At 37.6% G+C, this 22,963-nt stretch overlaps 1 protein-coding gene across 2 annotated transcripts in view; it reads left to right on the forward strand.

Moving 5' to 3' along the window:
* The window catches only part of fancm (FA complementation group M), a 66,808-nt gene that overhangs the window by 24,329 nt on the left and 19,516 nt on the right, over positions 1-22,963 (forward strand). For both annotated transcript variants that reach the window (XM_042500723.1, XM_042500722.1), the window contains exons 5-14: positions 6,559-6,690; positions 6,993-7,125; positions 7,314-7,406; positions 7,582-7,686; positions 9,645-9,817; positions 10,559-10,765; positions 10,912-11,152; positions 11,248-11,396; positions 12,522-12,680; positions 21,021-22,884. In XM_042500723.1, coding sequence (XP_042356657.1) covers positions 6,559-6,690; positions 6,993-7,125; positions 7,314-7,406; positions 7,582-7,686; positions 9,645-9,817; positions 10,559-10,765; positions 10,912-11,152; positions 11,248-11,396; positions 12,522-12,680; positions 21,021-22,884 — 3,256 coding nt within the window. The remainder of the gene's footprint in view (positions 1-6,558; positions 6,691-6,992; positions 7,126-7,313; positions 7,407-7,581; positions 7,687-9,644; positions 9,818-10,558; positions 10,766-10,911; positions 11,153-11,247; positions 11,397-12,521; positions 12,681-21,020; positions 22,885-22,963) is intronic.

Below are 22,963 nucleotides of genomic sequence, written 5' to 3' on the forward strand. Positions count from 1 at the left end.
ACCAGAAAACCTGAAAAAGGGATGATAATGTATTTAAATAACTGAATTGGTAAATGTTTTTGTCATGTTTCATTATTTTAATAATGTCTCTGTTATTGTGGCAGATGGTAAACAAAAATGTACCCTTGTGAGGATAATAAACAAACTTGAACTTGTGTGCTAGGGGACAGACTAAGCAGGATTTCCTCTGATCTGTGTCGCTGCAACAGCCAACCACCATGTTGCAGCCTTCAACATGCACGTAGAGAGGACATTATATAATCCTCTGTAGTCTTTGGGAGTCTCCATGTAAATACAGGCATGCATGCATGTAGAAACACATACACCCACTGATGCACACACCCGACTGTACTACACTAATCAGTCCTAACTGGCTGTAGAGCTCCACATACACCATTGCAAGGCGATCTTTACCATGCACATGCACACATGCAGGCAGGCGTGCATGTGCACGCGCGCGCGCACACACACACACACACACACACACACACACACACAAACACACACCCACATGGACATACCACTAAGTCCCTCCCATTGTTGACATGCAGATTTGAGAATTCAGCGTAGTGTAGGTTTTGTTATTAATAGCTGCCTACAGACTGGCTTTTTCAGCAGTTCATCACGTCACTTAGCTCCATGTCCCCCAACCAATCAACTGAGCATGCTCAGTAAGGCTGCCATTGACGACGTTGTCATTTGGCACACGTCCTCTCCTCTCTTTCCTCTCCTTCCTCTCCTCTTTTCTCTTTTTAATAATCTTACTGGCCTTGGGAATAATCCAGATCTGACATTCACTTCATGTTTGTTTTTTACTATTTGTTTAATATCCCTTACACTAAATTCATTCCAGACCTCAACCTACCTTATAGGTGGTACATTAAGCAATTTTAAAAATCAATTTATCATACATTACCGATGTTACTCCTTCCATCTGCCCATGTCTGAAACTCCTTTTCTTTTTTCCAGGGAAAGAAGAATGATTGTTTTTCTGATTTGTTTTAATCAAGCAACAACCCTTTCTGCCTTGTATTAATATAACGGCTTTTCACAAAATCTTACCTCCTCTAAAACGATGTACAATACAATACCAGGTATGGCAGAGTAATTTGAAAATATATATTTTCATCATTCATTTCAACATTTATAAGCAAACTGGTAAACTCAAAGATCATGCAAGATCAAAGATAATGAAAGAAATGAATTGCCAGCTGTTTCTTTAACAGATCATTTTTCAAATACTTAATTTATTAATACATACCATTAATACAATTGCTGTTGTTTAATAATTTTGAGATAGTTTTTGACTTTTTTTGTTGCCTTTCACAATACAACTACATATATAACCAATGAGGTAGTGCAGATGTTACATGACTATATACATATACACATATACATAACATATACATAGTCTACATCTATGTATATTCACCTTTACTGCACATTTATTAATTCAACTACCCACATATAAGAAGACATACATTTTATCAAAAAGCATTTGAAAAATAAAACAAAACAAAAATATACAAATGTATATCCATGCATACACACATTTAAAAAAAAAAGAGAGAGAAGTGAAAGAAAAAGAGAAAAATATCTAAATCTTGCATTTTAAAACACAGAGCGAGAGATAGAAATAGATTAACTATGTAACTATGTAAAAATTTCAAGCAAAAATGCTGAACCTTGCATGATTCCAGATTCTCAAATCTTTTCTTTGTCTTACATTATTGTAAGTTTAATTTCCTGAGGCTTTGGACTGCTGGTTGGACAAAGCAAGACATTTAATGACATCCAGTTTTGCTCCAGGATATTGTGATGAGCATTTTTTTTCCCCGTTATCTAATGTTTTTATAGAGGAAATCCTTTAACAGAGAAAATTATTTGCAGTGCAATAATGTATAAATGTATATATTGATAATAGTAATAATAATAATAATAATAATAATAATAATAATAATAATAATAATATAATCCTTAGTTGGAGCCCTATAGCTAAAACTGTCAAACGGGTGCACATCAGAGTGCTGGGAAAAAAACTCCAGTTACAATTACAATAGTTGAACAGCTTTTCTTTGTGCATTTTCTGTCATTTTGCTCCACATTCCACCCAGACAAACACAGCAACCTCACTAATCTGGTGCTGAGTAATCTCATAATCTGGACCTGACCGCTGCGTACACATTGCCTCATTGAGCTCCACCTGTCAATTAACTAGAGAGAGAGAGAGAGAGAGAGATATTGTGGCTTGTGAACAGCTTGTGGTCCGGTTTCTCAATGCTGTCTGCATCTCTCTGACACGCACAACCACACACACACACACACACGCATATAAAGTACAATATACACAATAGAAGACTTAACTGTACCTTTTTATTGATTGAAAATTGTCAACTTTTATGAAAAAAAGCATCACACTATACATTTCCTTTTACTCACCCGAGCAACATCTGAAACTCTTCTGTGCTGATGGTGATGGTAGGATGTTACACAACAATGTTACCACAATCTCAAAATCTGGTGCTTTCTTGCTTTTGGTAGCATCTGCTGCTGCTGATGGTCGTAGATAAGGTTTGAGTTGGGCTGTTTGTCACCTATGGCTTGACCCAACTTGAGCTTTCCTCCTTTTTCTGATCCTCTTACATCACCATCCGTATCCACATCCTATACCTGGTGCTACACTAGAGTTTCATTATGCAATTAAACTTCTTCCTTCATCTCATTTCTATCTGTGATCCATTATTTTCTACAAGCATTAGATATGGATTATTCCATATGAATGACACTACAGCATCATCCTGAATCATCTTCTAAACAAACAGCATAACCAATAAAGAAACATGCATGATATGTAATGGATGACTTAACCCCATGAAGCCTGGATCAAATCAGTTTTCTTGTGAAGCATTCAGACACTTTTACTCAAGCATTTAAGTCTCTGAAACCCTGAAACCCCCAAAGTGGTTTGATTTTTTTTTTCCCAAATACTTGGGAAATAAGGCAATAAGTAACTTGCCAAAAGATACCCCTGCAAATTGCAAGAAATTTGGAAAAGGTGACAAGAAATTAATCTGATTTTGTTGTTTCATTTTTTTCGAGGACAGAAAAATGTATTAGAAATTTTTATTTTTTTTTCAAATGGGAAAATATCCAGGGAAAAGAAGTATAATTTTTAACTTAGAATTTATATATTTACAATGACCGTTTTTTCTTTTTTTTTGCACTTTTCTCAGGTAATTTCCTTGTTTTTTTTTTTGTTTTTTGGTTGTTATAATTCCAATTTTTCAGGATATTTTCTTGCATCTTTTTATTAGTTTCTTGTTAAAAAAAAAAATCAAGCCAGTTTGCTCAGTTTTCAAAGGGTAAAATGTGAAAATTCTCTAACTAATTCTCTTTTTGATCCCATATTTTAAAAAGACCTTACCCTACCTTTTTAAACTGAATGGACTATTAAAATCTCACTCTACTGAACAAAGGAAAAGAAAAAATTGCAATATTTTGAACAATAATGTTACATTTTTTAAGCTAATTAATGTTTATTAAATATTTTTTGATCGGGTTTTAGTTGGTTCCCCAGTTTCTCTGTAAATCATCTTTAACAAACAGCTGTTAAGTCATCTGTTTACGAGCTTGAACCATATCAAATGTGATGAAGCACAATCCTGACCAGATGGGCTGACCTCCTTAACACGCTCTTGAAAGAGCGTTTAGGTGTGGGTGATATAGCTGTTGATGTTTTCTGAGAAGTTTGGGGAATTAAGGGGTTGTTATTTAAGCCTTTTGCTTTTGTCTCTGTAAAACCTCTGTACACACACTCGTGTTTCACCTCAGAGAAGCCGGCTGAGGTCCAGCAGAAATGGTAAACAGCTTAGTTTCCAGTTCAAGAGGAAAGCCTAATTAAAAAATATTTGTATGTCACATAACGGGGAAAGTAGGTTAATTCTTTTTACTCAAATATTTTATTACTTAAATTTACTACACTGATAAAGTTTTATTTCTTTTTGTCTGTTTTATGTCACATGCAGCAGTGGAGGTTTTATGTTTTTTTAATTTTTTGGACCGCAATATATATAAAGCAATCAAAATGTATGTTTCAATATATTAAAAAAATAGAATATGTGTATATTTGTGTATGTTAACATATAATATGCCCTCTATTCTATTCTTTTAGGCAAGGCAAGTTTATTTATATAGCACATTCGGCAACAAGGCAATTCAAAGTGCTCTACATAAAACCAAAGCATCGCGACAAAGCAAAAAATGCAAAATGCAAAAAAAAAACACATAATAAAAGGGTATTTAAATACAAGTAATAAAAACATCATTGAAAAGCCAGAGAATTAAAATAAAAAGCTCAAATATAGTATGACAGATATAAAACACAAGAATAGAAGTTAGAGTTCAGTATAATAGATTAATAAATATTTGATTTAATAAAAGGTAGCGGCAAAAGAAAAAGTCTTTGGCCTTGATTTTAAAAGAAGTGAGAGTTGCAGGTTGCTTATACTTTTTTTTTAATGTGGTGCATAAAAACTAAATGCTGCTTCTCCATGTTTAGTAGTTTTGACTCTGGGGACACACAGCAGACCTGTCACAGACAGCCTGAGAGGTCTTGATGGTTAATGTGTTTTTAAAAACCATATGAAATATAGAACATATGTGTCAATAGGGACTATTTACATGTTAAACAGTGCATTATTTGGGCGCAAAATATAGTGGCCTATATTTAGTCCCTACATTAATCGCAGGTACGTTTTGGGTTTAACATTAATTGAGCTAATCAGTGTCATCTCTCCCATTCCCTTTAAAAGCCAGGTATGCCTGCACCTGCTGCACTAGTATGTACATGGCAGGTTCAGCAAACTGGAGAAGCGAGGGGGTGCTCTGCTGAATGTAATGCAGCGAAATTTCAGATTTAGACAACTTTATGTATCCCAGAGGGGCAATTCAGTTACACAGTCTACCTGTCACATAAAACAAGCACAGTCAGCAGCAGCATTTAGACATCACCATGTCAAAGACAACAGATTAACAGATAGACAACTTGAGCAAGAGCAGCAAACACACAGTTCACTACTTATGGGCCAAATACCCAGGTCATAAAGTGCAGTACAGAGCAATGGAAGTCATAAATCTGAAAAAAATATAGAATGAATATATGAATAAAAAAAATAAATAAATACATGTATAAACACTGTGCTGTTCCAGCGATTTACCATACTCGACCGAGAGACTGCTGGGTCGCACACAGGGAAGCGTCCAGTGTGAGTCATAATGTTACTGCAGAAAATATCCTGCGACATTTAAGCAGCAAAACCAAAACGCTGTAGTTCTAATTTTGACAGAGGAAACAGAACAAAAGTTTAAGCTTCTGAAATGCATTCAGCGTGCACACTGCCTGGCGTACTTCCTGGGGGCCTACTTCAGACCAGATTTTTTATTGGTTAATGGCGCAATCACTTTCTGCTGCCTCAAAATAACAATATGCCAACAATGCACACCTCATTTTTAGGACCTGCACGCCTGCGGGCGCATGGATGAGCACAGGGACATTTGCGACTGACACAACATGGATGCAGGCCATGAAAATGACAGGAACTAGCAATGGCAGTTGCACTGCGCTATACTGCAATGCATGTTGCACTACTTTGTGCCACTTTGCAGTGGTTGTAAGGCCCCACATGTTGTAAAAATATACAGTTTATTACATTTAATATATACAGTATCTTCTTTGGAAGTATAGTCTTTATTATTATAAAACGAAGAGTAATTTAAAACTATTAATGAGATATTGCTATAAATGCAGTTTACATCATTTGGCCTACTTTGCACATGTTGTATACGTTGATTTTATAATAAGCTTTGTTTCCCCTTTATAACACAAGTACCATTAACTAATCAAAGCAACTTAATTGCTTGTCATCCGTTACAAAATCTCATGTTTTTTTTTTTTTTTTTTTACCATTGATTGTAAAGGGCAGCTCACTCCTCCTTTCAGAGAAACCTTTTATCCTGTTCAGTTTTCTGGAGCAGCAGTTCCACACAGCTGAAATTGAAATTGTAATGACCCAGTCTCCCATTATCTGCAGCCGTGAGGATGAATGGATGTTGTTAAAATTGTCCATCTGACAAACTGCTTCCATCTCTCCTCCCATTATAAGGAAATGAGGGCAGGAGGAAGAACCAATCCAACACATTTTAGTGTTATTATGTGTCTCTTGTTGAAGAGGGGCCTCTATTCAGTCTGTGCAAGTCTGTGTACCCACAGAGGTAACACCTGTGTATCTCAAAGTGGTCATGGAGGGCGTGTGTGTGTGTGTGTGTGTGTGTGTGTGTGTGTGTGTGTGTGTGTGTGTGTGTGTGTGTGTGTGTGTGTGTGTGTGTGTGTGTGTGTGTGTGTGTGTGTGTGTGTGTGTGTGTGTGTGTGTGTGTGTGTCACTTTCCAGATTTGTGTTAGCGGGGTGCTTGCTTGTCGGTCTGATGCATCACTCCTGAACACAGGAAATGGCCTATTATCGATGACCCATGTATCTCTCTCTCTGTTACTCTTCCTGCCAGGTGCTGGACAAATTCATGTCTCGTCTGGTCCAGAACCGGGTGATGGGACACAAAGACCTGCGGACTCTCAGCAAATATCAGATCATCCTCGCCAGGGATCAGTTCCGAAAGAACCCACCGCCGAGCGTCAAGGCATGGACACCGCACGGTTATGTCTTATACTATCGCATTTGTACTGTATTTAGACTACTGTGTGTTTGTACAAATTTAGATAATCTGGATGTTTATATCTAGTGTACATAGTTTAAATAAACTTTTAGAATTAAATTAGATACAGTGCTTACATTACAAATATTTTATTCGAAATTACAACTGTGCAATAATGTCTAGAAGCAGTATTAAAACTCTTAGTTTTAATAGCCTTTTTAAGTTATATTCCTACCAGTAGTCTCAAAGTGGTTTTATGAACCAACATGCTCTTCTGCTCTCTGCAGGGTCCGCAGCAGGGAATGCTTGAGGGCGTCTTTGCCCTTTGCATCAGCCTGTACCACGGCTATGAGCTCCTGATGCAGATGGGGCTCCGATCCCTCTTCTTCTACATCCAGGGAATCATGGACGGATCCAGAGGTCAGTCACCTTACCTCCAGGCTTTCAGTGTATTTTGTTGTACTTTATTCACAGACACAACAAGCTTTTATACCTGATATTGATCCGTGTCCTCAGGGTGTATGTACGCTCGATAATGAGTAACGTCTGCGTATGATTTGTTTAACACATGTTTGACTTGAGCACTGTACATGCTTCGTTCACTTCAGAGATGTCCAGGCCAAGAGTGAGCTGCAGAGGACTCCCCACCTTCATGGACCTTTACCATGAAATGGAAGCAATGTTTGTGAAGCCATCTGCTGGTACCTGCTCACTCATTCATACCTTATCAGTCAGATTTCAGAGCCTTTCTCAAGCAGTTCAATGTGACATTTTGATGTTCTTGATTTGGTTTGTGCAGCTATAATATTTTAATATATAGCAAAGAATAGACACTGCATCTATCTGACTAACATCCACTGTGATTAATGCTTATAGGTCCAGATGAGCCATTTGTTTACAGTCACCCCAAACTGGAGAAACTGGAGGAGGTGGTGCTTCAGCACTTCAGACAGTGGGCTGAGAGCTCTGCAGAAAATAATGGTGATTTATTTACTGTAGCAGTAATATGCTGTGACTCATACATGTAATGATTGTTTTGGGTTAAAGGTGAAATCTATAATTTACTTTATGTTCTAACTACAGCAAAAAGAAATATCTGACACAGGGTTAAAGCTCTTTAATGTTGTTGCCATGCTTGTGTTAAAGTTGAAATAGAGACATTTTTGCTTTAACATCATTATGGAGTAAATGCTGATTGCACACTGTAATAGGTACAGGATAATGACACAATTTTCATTCATATTCTACCTACATAAGTGTTGCTTTCACTATGCACTTCTTTCTGCCGCTGGGTATGATCTCCGGGGAAAGTAATGGCTTTTATAAAATTTCAGCATAGAAAAAGGTATGCCAACCATTGCGCAACCAAGACAGGAAGAGGAATGTGCTTTCATTTTCCTGAATAGTTAGCATTAGCTGTCCCCATTTACCAAAAGTATCAGTGTAAGTCATATATATATATATATATATATATATATATATATATATAGTTACTGAAAGCTGTCATGTTAAGTTTAGATCATGTTCAGTTTAGTGTTCAGGTGGAAGATTTACAAAAGACAATTACAAATACTTAACTTGTAATCTGTTTTCCACAATTCCATATCACAACAAACTCAAGTGCTTAAAGGAAAGAAAAAAGTAAACAAAGAAGAAAACCCACAAAGGTTTAAATAAAAAAACAAAAGAAAACATCCTGGTTCAATCATCATCAAGACAGTCATCTCTATTATCTGAGGATAAAAATAAATAAATAAATAAAGATCTTCGGTTAGTAATATAACAAAGAAAGGTATTGATTCATGCTAACATAGAGATCCCTCTCACACCACAATCATGTATACTGGGAGATTTGCATAAGTTCATTCAGGTATCCTTGAAGAATAATAATAGCTGTCTCCTGTTTTGTATGGTTACAAAGATGGTAATCATGAAAACTGTATTGCTTTAAATACACAAACTCAAATGAACGGATCACTGAAGCAATAGAAATGATTCAGTTGGAAAAGGTCGCCTTCAGACTGCAGAATAATTAGACAGAATATGCTCAAACCTGGGTGCCAGTGGCAAAGTGCTTAATGTCATTATAAAGAAGGCTGGAAAAAATGGGGAAAAAGACCAAGACCTTTTTAAAAAAGATTTTTTAAATTATTTATTTAGTTATTATTTTGATATAAACTGATAATTGTTGTCTTCTTTTTCTATTAGTGCCGGTGTACAGTTACTGTAACATTGCATTTTTGAAGATAAAGAGTTGGTTTTTAAAGTTTTGTTAATATTCGTTAGGAGGGAGTTAGGAAAGGCAGGACTCACTTATATGTTGATGAATTGTTAAAATTGTGTATTTTTTTATTTCTCTGTTTTTATTTTGTGAGTCAATATACCAATCAGAACAAAAAAACTGCAACAAATGATAATATTCAAGTTATGCATGTGTCTCATGTCAATTCTTGTCTTTGAGGTTCATATCAAGGGCTTTTATTGTGAAAGAGGAGTGAAGCATTTCTGTGTTTGCCATTCTCAATTACTATCCCCAGTAGTGGAAATGGCAGACGATAGAACAAAACCAAATTAACTGTGGTGAACAACATGCTGTGTGTAGTCTGTTTCAACTTTAAAGATGTAACACTGGAGTGTGATGTTTTCAGTAAATTAACAGCACCTATGACCAAACACTGCTTCAGATCCTCAGCTCTGTGTAAAACACTTGTCCAAAGACTGTCCTGCTGAACATCAAAAAGCAGTAAAAGCATCTACAGTTAAACATTTGCTGTAGTGTCATTCAACCAAAATCTTTTTGAAGAGGGTATGTTTACACTTGGCATATTAAATTTCGGAGAGGATCGCAGAACAAAGCATTCCAGAAACTGAATCAAACAGGCATAAGAAATTAGGAATTTTTAATCGGTCTGTTTCTCCTCTGTCTCATTAATGTTCAGGTCCTCAGGAAGTAAGCACGCGCGTGATGATCTTTTCATCGTTCCGTGAGAGTGTACAGGAGATTGCATCCATGTTAAACCGCCATGCTCCACTGATAAGGGTCATGACCTTCATGGGTCAAGCTTCAGCAGGGAAGGGAGTCAAAGGCTTCACCCAAAAGGAACAACTGGAGGTAGAGTGACTTTTCTTTTTTATCAAGAGCAGATTTCTAATAATGTATGGCATATATATATATATATATATATATAGTGAATTAAGAAATATTAAAACATAATTTAGTGGTAAAATTCTCAAGAACAACTAATTAATAAAATAAATGTATGGCTGTGTTCACAGTGTCACCGTATTTTCCAGTGAACAGTTTAATTTTCTTAAACCTTTGCTGCTACATTTACCTCTCTGCATTGAAATGTCTCTGCAGACAGTCTGTCATCTAAATAAATAATGCAGGACTGGTGCGTAGATGCACATGTACATTGAGTCCTGTAAGTACATCATATACTAAAAATAGACCAGAGCCTTAAAGGTATACTATGGAGGATTTTTCATATAAAGGTAATCTTAGATTAGGTCACTTTTAATTTGAAATAGGAAGTTCAGCCACAAAAGGATGGGGATAAATGGTGACGCGCGGTTTGCCTGTTTTCTGTTAGGCAGTTAGTTCGCTAAAGTATCAGCTTTTCCATCACAACAAATGTAACGTTCCTGCGATGATACAGTAGCATGGATGCAGTATAAATAGGAGGGGCAAAGTTTGAATGTTGTGTCTAGAAACAGCGATCAACTATTTCTTCATAGTATACCTTAAATATATTATAAAACAGTACGAAATTTACTGTGTATACTGTTGAGTAGACAACACAAAAGAAAAAATTAAAATACTGATGTAAAGCCTTGCTTGCTTGTGTTTTAGGTGGTGTGCAGGTTCCGTCAGGGAGGCTTCAACACACTGGTGTCCACCTGCGTCGGGGAGGAGGGGCTAGATATCGGAGAGGTGGACCTCATCGTTTGCTTCGATGCACAGAAGAATCCCATCCGCCTGGTGCAGCGAATGGGACGCACTGGACGTAAGCGGCAGGGGCGAATTGTTGTCATCCTGGCTGAGGGACGAGAGGAGAAGGTGAGTGTTTGAGTTGCATCGACAAATGCAAGACGAAAAGAGCCGAGGACCTTCAAATTTAATGTTTGATGTTTTACCAAATAACATAACCCCTCACAGATCCACAAACTCCCTATATTAAACTTTTGACCTTTTGTTTTGCTCAGACTTACAACCAGAGCCAGAGCAACAAGCGCAGTGTGGACAAGTCTATTATTGGCAACAAAAACGGGTTCCACATGTACCCCAACAGCCCCCGCATGCTGCCCGAGGGCGTGAACCCCACCCTGCATAAGATGCACATTACCTGTGGCCAGTTTGACCATCGGGAGAACAGCAGGCGGTCTGTCAGGGGTCGACGGTCCCACTCTGAGGGACGGGCCTCACTCATCCACCCTCAAAACCTGAGTGAGTGATAAGGCAGGGGAAACTTTGATCTTACAAAATGGAGACTGAGAAGCAAACACTGGTTTATGATTTTGTGTGTGTGTCTGATGTGACAGTTCGACAGGGCAGTGAGACATCGGACGGGTTTCTGAGTAGTGCTGAATATTCCCTGTGGGCGTCCACCATGAAGCTGGAGGAAGATGAAGCTCATCCAACCCTGAAACAGTCTCATTTCATGTCCCTACTGAGTGATCCACCACCTCAGGTTTGTTTCTTTCTTTTGTCTTTGTGTGTTTCTGTATTTCTTGTGCAGGTCTGAAATGTACCAGACAATAAAAGACAATGTAAATAAAACCATCAATGCCATGAAACCCTCATGCAGTGTTAGGGCTCTTTCCATTGACTCTATTGACAGTTTAAATGCGGCACGTAGCACCCGAGAAGATGGACCACCTTCGGAGTTGCCCGTCTGCCTCAGAGCGAGCTGTGTTCATGTCATATGGGCTTTACCATGGACCGTTCCATTTTGTCATCCCATCTCTGTTTTCAAGCAATAATACTTGGATTTTTAATGTGCATTTTTTGATGACAAATATCTGAAAACAAATATGCAAAATATAAGACAACCAAAATAAGCCATAGCTGCTCAAAGTGTAAACTGCAGGCCAATGGCAGCCCTCAAAAACATTTTGTGAATCCTCTTAACATAAAATGAAATGCCTACATTGCATTTAAATCATCCTCAGTCCATTTCATTTCTTTGACTTTCAATAGCTTACTTTTAATACACTATTCGGCAACTGTGTCATACTGCGCTCCTCTAACAGGTTCTCTCAGGTTAGGAATGACAAGTTGTAGAAAGCTACTTGTGTCATGGCATCCAGTGAAACCCTGGTGTACGGAGATGCAAATCCCTGCTGGGCTGACACCCTGAGTCAAGCAAGCCAGCACATACGTTTGGAAAAGTGATGAAATAATACATTTGAAATAATAAAAACAAACATTTTGGCTGTAGTTTAGAAAGATGCTGTGTTTGCTTAAGATTTTACATACAAAAAAAAAACAAAAAACAATAAGGGACATTTAGTCTGGATAGGATATTGGAGCTCGCTATATCTTATAGTAAAAGTGACGGTAAATGTAGATTTTTATAATCTATTTCTACAGACTTTTAGACTGGTGGCAGCCGCTGCATTTGCTGTGATTTCAGGTGGTTAAAGCTTAACCACAATGTTGGAAAGTTATGTGTGTAAAAAAAAAATAAAATTCCATTTTAAAATGTAATACTTAAAAAGACCCTTGTTTTTTTGTCCTGTGTGTCTTTTTAAGGGCCTGAATATAATGTCAGTATTTTACTCACATCTTTATGTTGTTATTTCATGTCCCAAAGGAGGAAGTTTCCAGACCATCATCCAGAGAGCTGTCTTTGTGGGAGTGGAGACACTGGCAGCACAAATCGCTTCCTACCCATGTTGTTGATCATTCCCTCCGCTGCCACCACTTCACTAAGGTGATGGAGCTGATAGACGGCATGAGAGAGGAAAATGAGGTGAGAAAAGGAAGTAAATGTATGATCCTGTTGCTGTGTATTATTTGCATAAAAGCTAATACAGTCCTGCTCTGTGGCATGAAGGAGAGTGACTTAACTTGGGTCTTTAGGGTGTAAACAGCTCAATAAACTACTCAGACGTGCGTGTCACCACTAATTCAAACCAAGCAAAGTTACTGGTATTAGGCAAGTCTTTTTACACAACATCTTGCAAACATTTTGATGTGTTTCATAAAGAAAGACAGTAGTCTGAGATTATGAAAGGGAGACCAAACATTATGAACTCACCAGGCTGAAAGGAGTCAGCTGAGTTTCATGAGAACATGTGATTGTGGTTTGTGTTGTATCACTACTAGGGGTGTAAGGAAATGTTTTAACAATGATATAACACTGCTGTGTTCTGATGCTATACACATGCCCAAAACGTCAGAGAATGGGAGAATGCACTTTTACAAGTATTTACCATTAAGTACATCCACATACAGTGCTTGACGCTGACTTTTTTTCCTGAAGAAGTACATGTGCTTCTAACTTTAAAAAATTTAGGAGTGCATGAGGAACTTCCCAACATATCCCCACAACTGTATACTTGTACTTCAGGGGAGAACATATCTAGTTTGCGTGTGTAGGACATGCGCACACCCCGTACTGAAACATCACAGAGGAGATAAAAAGCCTGCCTGCTTTGCATCGTGGTAAAGATAATTTACGCTCTCAACTTATTTTTTTATATTCATTTTCTATATTCAGTTTCTCTCAAATTAGATTTAACCAAAAAACTGGTTAAATAAATAAAATTGAATAAATAATATTATCTTTGTTAAAAAGCAGAAGGAAATGCTAAGGAGTGCCAAAAAAATTTGAACACTGGTGAACAAGTTTATTTTCCCCTTTATGTTACTAAAAGAGAGAATCTGATGTTCATTTCATCTCGTCTGCTGACCTAATAGCAGCTCAGTTCATGGATTTTGCTGCAGGTTATAAGCAATCTTGTTGTTCCAGTAGTTTGAATGGATCAGTTATATCACCAGATCTACTAGGAGTAGTCACACAGCAGTTATTATCATGCTGAATCCACAAAACGTCAACAGGAAATACAGTATATTTACCAGACTCAAAAAGCACGCTTTGTTATGGCGAGGTTTTGTAAGCAATATCGGTTTGGTAATTTAGCCACTATTACGCTTTTCCTGACCATGTTTTCCCCTTTTCTTCTCCTCTTGTTACGCACTTTATCACCCTCAAATATCTTTTTTTAAGCACGTCCAGGCCTCCTCGTCTCACCATCTGCTATTTCACTAAATTGTGCTATCGATAACACCCCTGAATTTATCAAAATCCTTGAAATTAGGTCAGGGATTATGGTAAAACTGACTTGGCTGAGTTTTTATAACCTTTTTTTCCTCCGGTGTTTTCAGCATACTTGGGAAATACAGAATAAGGCCACCTGTAAAAAATAAAGTGGCTTACAGGGCAAGATAGCAGCTAAAGTCTCACATGCCTCCATGGATGAAAACAGGTCATAAAACACCAAACGAACATCAATCAAACATTTGATCAAAGACAACTTTGTACATTATTTAGTAGAACAGGAGCACTGTACAAAACAAAATCCATAAACCTGAACCTAAGCAGTGCAGCGGCCCTGCCTGTTTTACACCACAGGGATACTGTGTTTGTTATTGTCACACCACAGTTATTTGTACACACTGTTCAATAAGCAGGTCTGATTGCTTTGTATTTGCTGTTTGGCAAGGTGTGCCCCGTCATAAATCATGCATCTAATCAAAGCTCTTTGTTTCCTCATAGCATTCAACTTTGTTTCCAGCAAGTAGAGCTTTATATGGAGTACTGTGTAAAATTATAAGTTAAAAGCACTTCGAAAGGACATATTATACTCAGATTTTCTACTCAAGTAAAAGGAATACTGTGTTACAAAACCTATGAAAAATAGTACATGTGACTTGTCACTTGTGAAACAACATTTCACATGTGATAAATGATATGAAGTAGCCATGTGTGGTTTTTGGTCGTTTCACGTGTGATGCATTCGACGAACATGTGTTTTTCTGGCAATCTGTAAACAAAAAACATTAAAAAAAAACATGATCAGCCTCAATCGCACACATCTTTAACATATAAGCAGTTTTTGTGAAGGCACTGTCAGATGCTAAATGTTTGTATCTGTGCTGCACAGGAACGAGAAACAACCGTGATCCCTTTTCCTGCCTGTATATATATTACAGTAAGCAAAAACATGCAAAATAGTTAGTTCATAGGAAGTTAGTAATTATTAGCTAATAGCTAAAAAATGAATAGTGGTTTAAAGAGAGTTAACAGTTGATAGTAAGCTCAAAGTTATTAGTTAGGCCATAGTTAAGAGTTAAATGTTAAGAAGTTAATAGTTAGTCAAGTAATTTCACTTGTAGTTAGATTGTTACTAGTAAGTAAGTTCGTAGTTAAATGTTAGTTAATACCTTCTTAAGATTTAGTTAATAGGTGTTTAGTTGATAGTAAGTTAATAGCTAATAGCTTGGTATTACATAGTTGATAGCTAGTCCAATAGGTAGTTCAGTAATTAGTTCATAGTTTATTAATCAGTGAATAGTTTATCGATTTCCAATTTGTGAAGTTTGGTTTCACGTGCCAATTCACAGCATCACATGTCAAATTAACCTTTTTCACATGTGAAAGATAACATTTCACATGTGCTTTTTCATAAGGGCAGTAGAAGTCATACATTCATAATCCTACTCAAGTAAATGTATGTATGTACTACTTTCAAAATGTACGGAAAGTATCAAAGCTAAAAGTACACTATGCAGCACTTTTATGTAAAAGGGAGCAGAGGTGAAGCTTCTATTTCTTATTTATACTAAATTATTCATATACTGTCAGGCATTTTAATATTTTATAGACTAATCAATATTTTTATGAGTGTCAGCAACTGTCAAATTAACACAGGCTAGTAAAAAACACAATATTAATATCCAAAATCTCGTATAGTACTAAAGAATTACGAAGTAGCAGAAAATTAAAAGTCAAGTTGAGTACAAGCACTTAAGTACAGCACATGAGACAAGTTACCATAAAAGCTGCATATCCTTTAAATCTATGATTTTAAGCATAGCAAATGTTTCAAAATGCTAAATCTGCATCAAGTCATGCATAAATAATCATTGAAACCTGTTATATGTGATATATATTTTTCTTTTCATTCAAGTGAGTGCTGTAGTATGAGCCAAAATCTCAAAAAAGGAGGGAATCCACAGCTTAACTTTCCATCAAATTAAATAAAAATCTGTTTCCAATGCCTGGGATAAAAATGGAACCGAAAACAAAGCCTCCTTTAAAGAAGTAATAATAATTCACTCAACATTTCCAGGAAAGACGAGACTTTTTTTTCTGTGTGGATTAAATAACCAACCCAAAAATGTGTAATTTTTTTGTATGTTTGTTTTTTACTCAGTCCAAGGAGGTTTGTTTTACTTTAATTTGACTATTTTGTTTATTTTTTTCCAACACAGATGAATGAATATTAGCTTTCCACTTAGTGGTAATGAATTTATCAGATCAAGTGTATTAGATAGAGGTTATACTTAATTGTACTGTGTGGTCGGAGTGACTTTTTTCTGGTCTTTACTCTGCCAGGGATAACATTAGCCATGACTTACTTAGCCTGAATTTGCAGAGAGGCCTTCTGACCCTTTGAACAAAATAAATAAATAAATAAAACACTTAAATGAACAAAGTACAAACTTAATTTTTTTGTACAAGTCTGTCCCCCATACACGCCCCCACCCCTTAATACCCTTGCACTCCAGAAACCATTAATCTAATTTGAGGCCATTTTCTGTCTGGGCGAGTTCAAAACCAGGCTGTGTTTTTCACTGCGCTGCCTCTTTTGCCGTATGACGAGGAGGCATGGCCCAGGCAGGCCTCCTCTCCTGTGATTATGTAACGCTTCTCTGAACTGTTACATAAAGCCAGGAAGCTGGAAGTAGGTCGGGCAGTGATGACCTACATGTAAAGCGCACTGGGCTGAGGAGGGAAGGGCGGGAGATTGGAAAACAGATGCACAAAACTATAAAAGAAAACAAAGAGAAAACAGTTTAAAGAGAGACTTCACATTTACAGCTGTACTTTTTACATATGGCTGATTATTAACACCTGTGGTCCATATTTCATGTAAAGTATTTTAAGTTTGATTGTGCTCAAGTTGTTTAAAGTGCGAGGCACTTCCAGTATTTCACAAAATTTTCTCACCAGTTTAAAAGAATATATACAGCTGCAAAACATGTAAATGGAAAATGATTTTAAAAATAGCCTATATTAAATAAAAAAAAGGCCAGTCTGAAAATGCTCCTTAAGTTCTCAACTATACGTTGCATGTCTATGATGCAGGAGAGCTTGTGAGCGATGCAAACACTGGCACAGCTTTACAAAAGAAGGGGGTTATTTAACATAAAACTCTATCAATATAGCAATATTGTTATATATCGATATATATACTTTTAAATGTTGTCTTACCCTCCAGCCCTAGTTCAAGCTTGACATTGACGCACATCCACTATCACCCGCGAATATCAGAATTAGCTTTTTAAAAGCTTTCAGATCATTCTTTTTCTTACTCTACTGCAGTAGAGCGTCATTTGAATCAGGGCGGCTTGCGTTGTCGGTCGATGAGCATCTACAAATTTATAGACAAAAGAACACCAGGAGCTCTCATCTTCAACTAGCAAGTTTAGAAAAAAGTCATGCAGACTGATTAATACGGATGATGCATTCTTTGTGCGTGTTCATGAGCATCGCATTTGTATGATTATTGTTGTGCAATGAGATAATCAACAGAGAGGAGTTTCCACTTTGCTGCTTCCTTCATCATTCAGTCTGAAACAACATGAACCCTCTGATCTGAGCCTCTCTGTCCTCGTCATCAAGTTTATTTCGGTCTCTGGATTCAGAGACTTAAGCTGATCATTAATTAATTGTGTGTTGGGGGTTAAGGTTAATCTTGTGTGAAAGTAGTTCTAGTTATTATTTTTCCTGAAAGAGTGTTGAGAAAGGTTGTCAAAACTTATTAGAAATGAGCTACTAAAATTCATCTTCAGTGGGAGGAGCTTGATCATTCATTCCCTCAGCGCCCAGTGCGATTAAATCCTTAAATACCTAAAAGCTCTTTGTTCCATTTTTCATCAGCATTGTGACATTTAAGAAGGACGTCCTGCAGCTATGTATGAGCAAAGCTGTGTCTGAGTGCTACGGGCCTTTTTTAGGATTTGTATAAGATGAAAAACTTTTTTTCCCCTGAGATTTAGGAGACTACTTTCACAATATTTCACAATATCAAGTGAAGTACAGTAACATCATTAGAGCCTATGATGTCACTCTGTAGAGATCTGGCGTTCATTTCTGCTTATGGCAGTTGTGATCTGTGGCAGCGTCATGAAAGAATTCCTTTGTAGAAGAATTTATCAATTCAACAGTAACTATAAAAAACACCACGGATAAAAGGAATATCAGAAATCTCACAGAAAAGCCTTTGATGGAAACTTTCTATCCGATCATCAAACCTCACCTCTCCTTGTCTACTTTGATGATCTGCGGGCTGTTTGATTGCAGGGTGTTTGAGCCATATAATTATTAAACATTTCCTTTGCTAATTAAGAGCAATTTGCTTGACTGACATTTTGGCTTGTCACAGAGGTAGAAAAAACACAGGTGTCACAAATGACATTAGCGATGGCTCTGTTGTATTATTTATATATAAATGTGAGTAAGTAAACTTTAAATAATTAATAAATATATAAATTGTTAATAGATATTATTCAATTCAATTCAATGTGTTTATATTCAATCAAAAACCGATTAAATATTTAAAATTATATCTAAAATATATTCTCAATCAGAAATTTGTCTGCTTTGCTTTTATTATTTCAAAGATTCTTTTTATACATCTAACAACACTACCTTTCCATTTAGAAAAAGTATGATATTGTTCATTTTCTTTTAGCCTTTGTCATTGACTTTTTTTGTTTTTACTGTTAATTGTGTTCTTATTTTTTCTGTAGGTTGTTTAATTTCCTTATTATCTGTTTTATTTACTCCTATGTATTATTAGTTGCATTAGTTATTATTCTATTTATATTTAATATCTTTATTTATTTTTTTTAAATTTCACTTAATTTTTTTATCGCCGTTACTATCTCTATCTCTCAATGTATAGAGGTATTATTATTGTAACTGTTGCATGAATAACAATTTCAGTAAGCAAAAAAGGAGAAAAACTTACAGATTCTGTTTAATCACTACCTTAATTAACACAGTCAGCAAGGGCCCCTCCAGTCTCCATACACGAATTTGTGCAAATATAAATGATATGGCTTCGTTATGATAGTGTATAAGACTAGTCTGAGAAACAGTGCAGTTCAAATGAGATAAATAACAGTGTTCAGTATGTGTTAGTTTGCCTTTTTCAAAATATACCAGCTGTTAAGAGGTAACTTGAGTCGATGCCACAAACGACGCTGACAAAGCCCTGTCAGCTCCTGTTGATTTGTCTTCAACAGTGGCAACACCGTTGATAAATATTTGTATTGTGTTCCCTTCAGTAATGGATGACATTTTTTCAGTGAAAGGCTTCGCCTGTTGAAAGCATTCAGCCCTCAGTGGAAACTGCAGAGTGTTGAAGTGTTAATTACAGCTTTTGTGCTTTGGCTGCACAGAGTGTGACGCCTGCAAGATGCCCAGTGTTTGCCTCCGGGGTGGTTTGTCTAAATAAGGGATTACAAGGTGTGAGGAAATTATTGTTAATTATTCTTTTATTTTATTTTCACAGTAAACATTGCTGGCTTGCTACCACTGTTTGCCGTCTCGTGCAAGATGAACTTTTCAAAAGCTGGCACATAAGTGTGCTGGTAAACACAGTTATCGGGACCACAATAGCGTGCTGACTGGAGATGCGTGACGTGAGAGTGAACAATAAAAAATGAGGCACTAGGTTTTACTGGTGCCAGGTCTCAAAGTTGAAACCTGCTGATCAAGAAGGGAAATTTAGATCATTGAGTTCATGAAATAAACAAATCAATAGCTCGCACACCTCAGGGCTCCACCGTCTCCACCGTATATTACACCTAGGTGAAGTTTCGAGCACAACTGCTCTTCGTCAGACTAAAGTTGATGGTATATGGCATCGTCTTAAATAAACACAATACAGTAATAAAGTTTGTTAATGTGACAATGATAACAGGAACACTTACTGCAATAGCAGGATATTACAAAAACACCTGATGATGCTGCACAATTCATCAAATGTCAACAAAACTTCGAACAAGCTTTTTTTGAAACCCCTTTGATACCTGAACAAATTGGCTTGATGAGTAACTTTACAAGAAATGACCCCAAAATTAGCAAGAAATAAGTAAAAAGTTACTAGAAAATTACCTGAAAATAAGGAAAAAAACATTTTGTTTTTATGTAACATTATTTGAATATGTAATTAACAGAATTATAAATATAGTTTTTACAGGACATTTTTTCATTATATCTAATAATCCCTCAGCTAATTTTTGTATAATTTCCTATTACTTTTTTTTTTTTTCACAGTTTGCAGGACATTTCTTGCCAAGCTGCTTATTATATTTTTGTTTTTTTTGAAAGAAATGGAACCAATTTTGTCGTTAAATGCTACTGTTTTCTTTTGCTGAATGCAGCAAAAGAAAACTGATGTCAATCCAGGTATTAAAATCTTAACACAGCGACCTAAAGGCCTCTTCTTGTCTGGTTTCACTCCTCTCTTTTAGGCAAAACCAGCATTGTGCTCTCCACACACACTACTTTTCTCACTCTACATTGGACATTTTGTTCTTTTTTTGTTCATTGAGCATCTTCCTCCTGCTGGTCACAGGTTCGATTGCGCCCCGTCAGCCCAAGCAGGATACCACTCTAGATGAATCACTTCCACGTCAATGGCTCGTAAAAGTAGCAGGTGCTGGATTATTCTGATGTGTGTTTGCACCTGCGTGAAAGATACAAGAAAGAGATGATGGAGGTGTGAAGATGTTTTAATTTAGGGCAGATTTTTAGTTTAATGTTTCAGAAAAACAAATAACGTTGCATCAGATGTTCATATGTGCTCCATGTAACAACTCTTCATAGGACATTTCCTGATTAGATTACTGTATGAGTATGAATTGATAAGCTGCTTGATTGGTGAACTGGCCGCCCTGAGTGTTGTGAAAGGGCTGGCCAGTCCAGGGGCTGATTACAGCTTCCTGACCTTGGCTTCCCTGCAGAGTGATGTTTCTTACACAACTCTTCTGTGTGTGTTTTTGTGTTCAGGGGGAGTGTCAATATGAACAGGAGCTTCTTCCTTACCTCCACAAAGAGGATGCTGTTGGCCACGTAACCAAAGGACAAAAGAAACAGAAGGGTGCAAAGACCAGCACTAAAATGACCAACAACAAATCCAAACCATCTTATTCGATGTTATCTGATCTTGAATGCATCAATGATGAAGAAGAGAGGGGAAATACACGAGAGAGGAGTTCAATATCCACATTCGCTGTGACAAAAAAACTTCCTGTTCAACATGATACTGAGGTGCCTCATGATGACATCACAGATCACCCAGGACCTGAGGCAATTTGCCCTCCGCCCTCAAAAATGGACTGTCCAGAAGCCGACATGGATGATGACTGCGCCATTATAAATGATGACGTCTTTGAGCCAGAGCCAACAGTTGGTGAACCTGTAAATTTTGACAAAATTTCACAATTGATTACAAAAATGGATGAGGATGAAGATATTGAACTTGAGGCCATGTTCTACCTCCCTAAATGGGATTCAGCACCCTGTCCCTCCTTTGCTAAACTCCCCCCAGGAAGAGATCAGAGTCTGAAAGTCATATTTGCCAATGTGGCGGAGCTCCTGTCACAGTCTCCGCCACCACTGACTGCAGATTTAGACGCCGACATGGCTGCTCCATCACTTCCTCCATCTCCTCAGCAGCTTCTTCAGCCATTCCAAGTCAGCTTTACCCTGGAGGTGGACGACGATGACGATGAAGTGATGATGAATGACGTTGACGATGCCCTCCTGAGGACGGACTTAGACGAGCCTCTGGTTGATGAAGAAGATGGTAAAACGCATCATGATCGGCTTTGTCAGGATCAGCCACATAGCATCAGCAGCGTAGCGGCAAACAGCCCGACCTGGGATGAGGTTTTTGGGGAAGAAGAAGAAAAAGTTAATGATAATAATGACATAAAAGATGCTACCAAAGAGGCAGGTGATGAGGTTTACAAACAGGAAAAGGCTGATGAGGAAGCTGACAAGTACGGAGAAATAAAAATAAATAATTATGTCACGATAGAAGAGAAAGAGAGTTGTTGGGATGATGTGAGGAACGAGGAAATTACAGACTTGACACATGGCGATGTGAACGATAACAGGGACTCTCAGATGGATGAGAGCGTTGATCTGTTCGGGGACGACGAGGCCTTCCTGCAGATGACCATCCCAGACGTCTCCACTCCAAGTGTCACGCCCAGGACTTCCCTGAGTGCTGAAAAGATTTCGTTACATACACCGACAGACACACGTAGCAGCACACACACAGCTGATTTAGCACACACGAAGCAAATAACTCATTCTCTGCACACAGAGCTGATAACGCCGAGCACCACAGAGATAAAACACACAGCAGCACCAAGTAAACCTGTAACACACGACTCAATGACAGACAAGGAAGTTACAGCTGATTGTAAATCTACAGTGCCACAAAACACTGAATCCTTTGAGAGCTCCCATGACTACTTCTCTGTCAACTTTGACCTCGGCTATTCACTGGAGGACTCTGACGAAGCAGAAGAAGAAGCTGCTCCATGTACAGTGACCTCGCCACAGTGTAAAAAACAAGCCGACTCTTCCACCCCCGTCAACAGTTTAGGAAGACAGAGAATATTTCAACAGTCCAGTGACTCCAAGATGTCTACACCACAAGTACTGTCAGAGCACAGGAAGAGAGAAACACCCTCTCTTCTGGCGTCGCCCTTGTCGTCAAAAGGGGGTGCAATGCCGTCTCCAATCGCCTTACCAGGAGTTAGGCGGATGCTCATGTCTGGCTACACCGGGCCTCATAACGCGTCTCCAGCCCCCAGCTTAAAACGGAGACGACCTGAGGAGGAATCCCCTTCTAATGCAGGTTTGTTTACCTTTCAAAAAAATATGATTCCTAGACTTGGCATTTCTTTCTATTGCGTTGCTTTGTGTTGTGCAGCTCC

Source organism: Plectropomus leopardus, chromosome 14 (genome assembly GCF_008729295.1).
Source record: "Plectropomus leopardus isolate mb chromosome 14, YSFRI_Pleo_2.0, whole genome shotgun sequence".
NCBI classification, from domain to species: Eukaryota; Metazoa; Chordata; class Actinopteri; order Perciformes; family Serranidae; genus Plectropomus; species Plectropomus leopardus.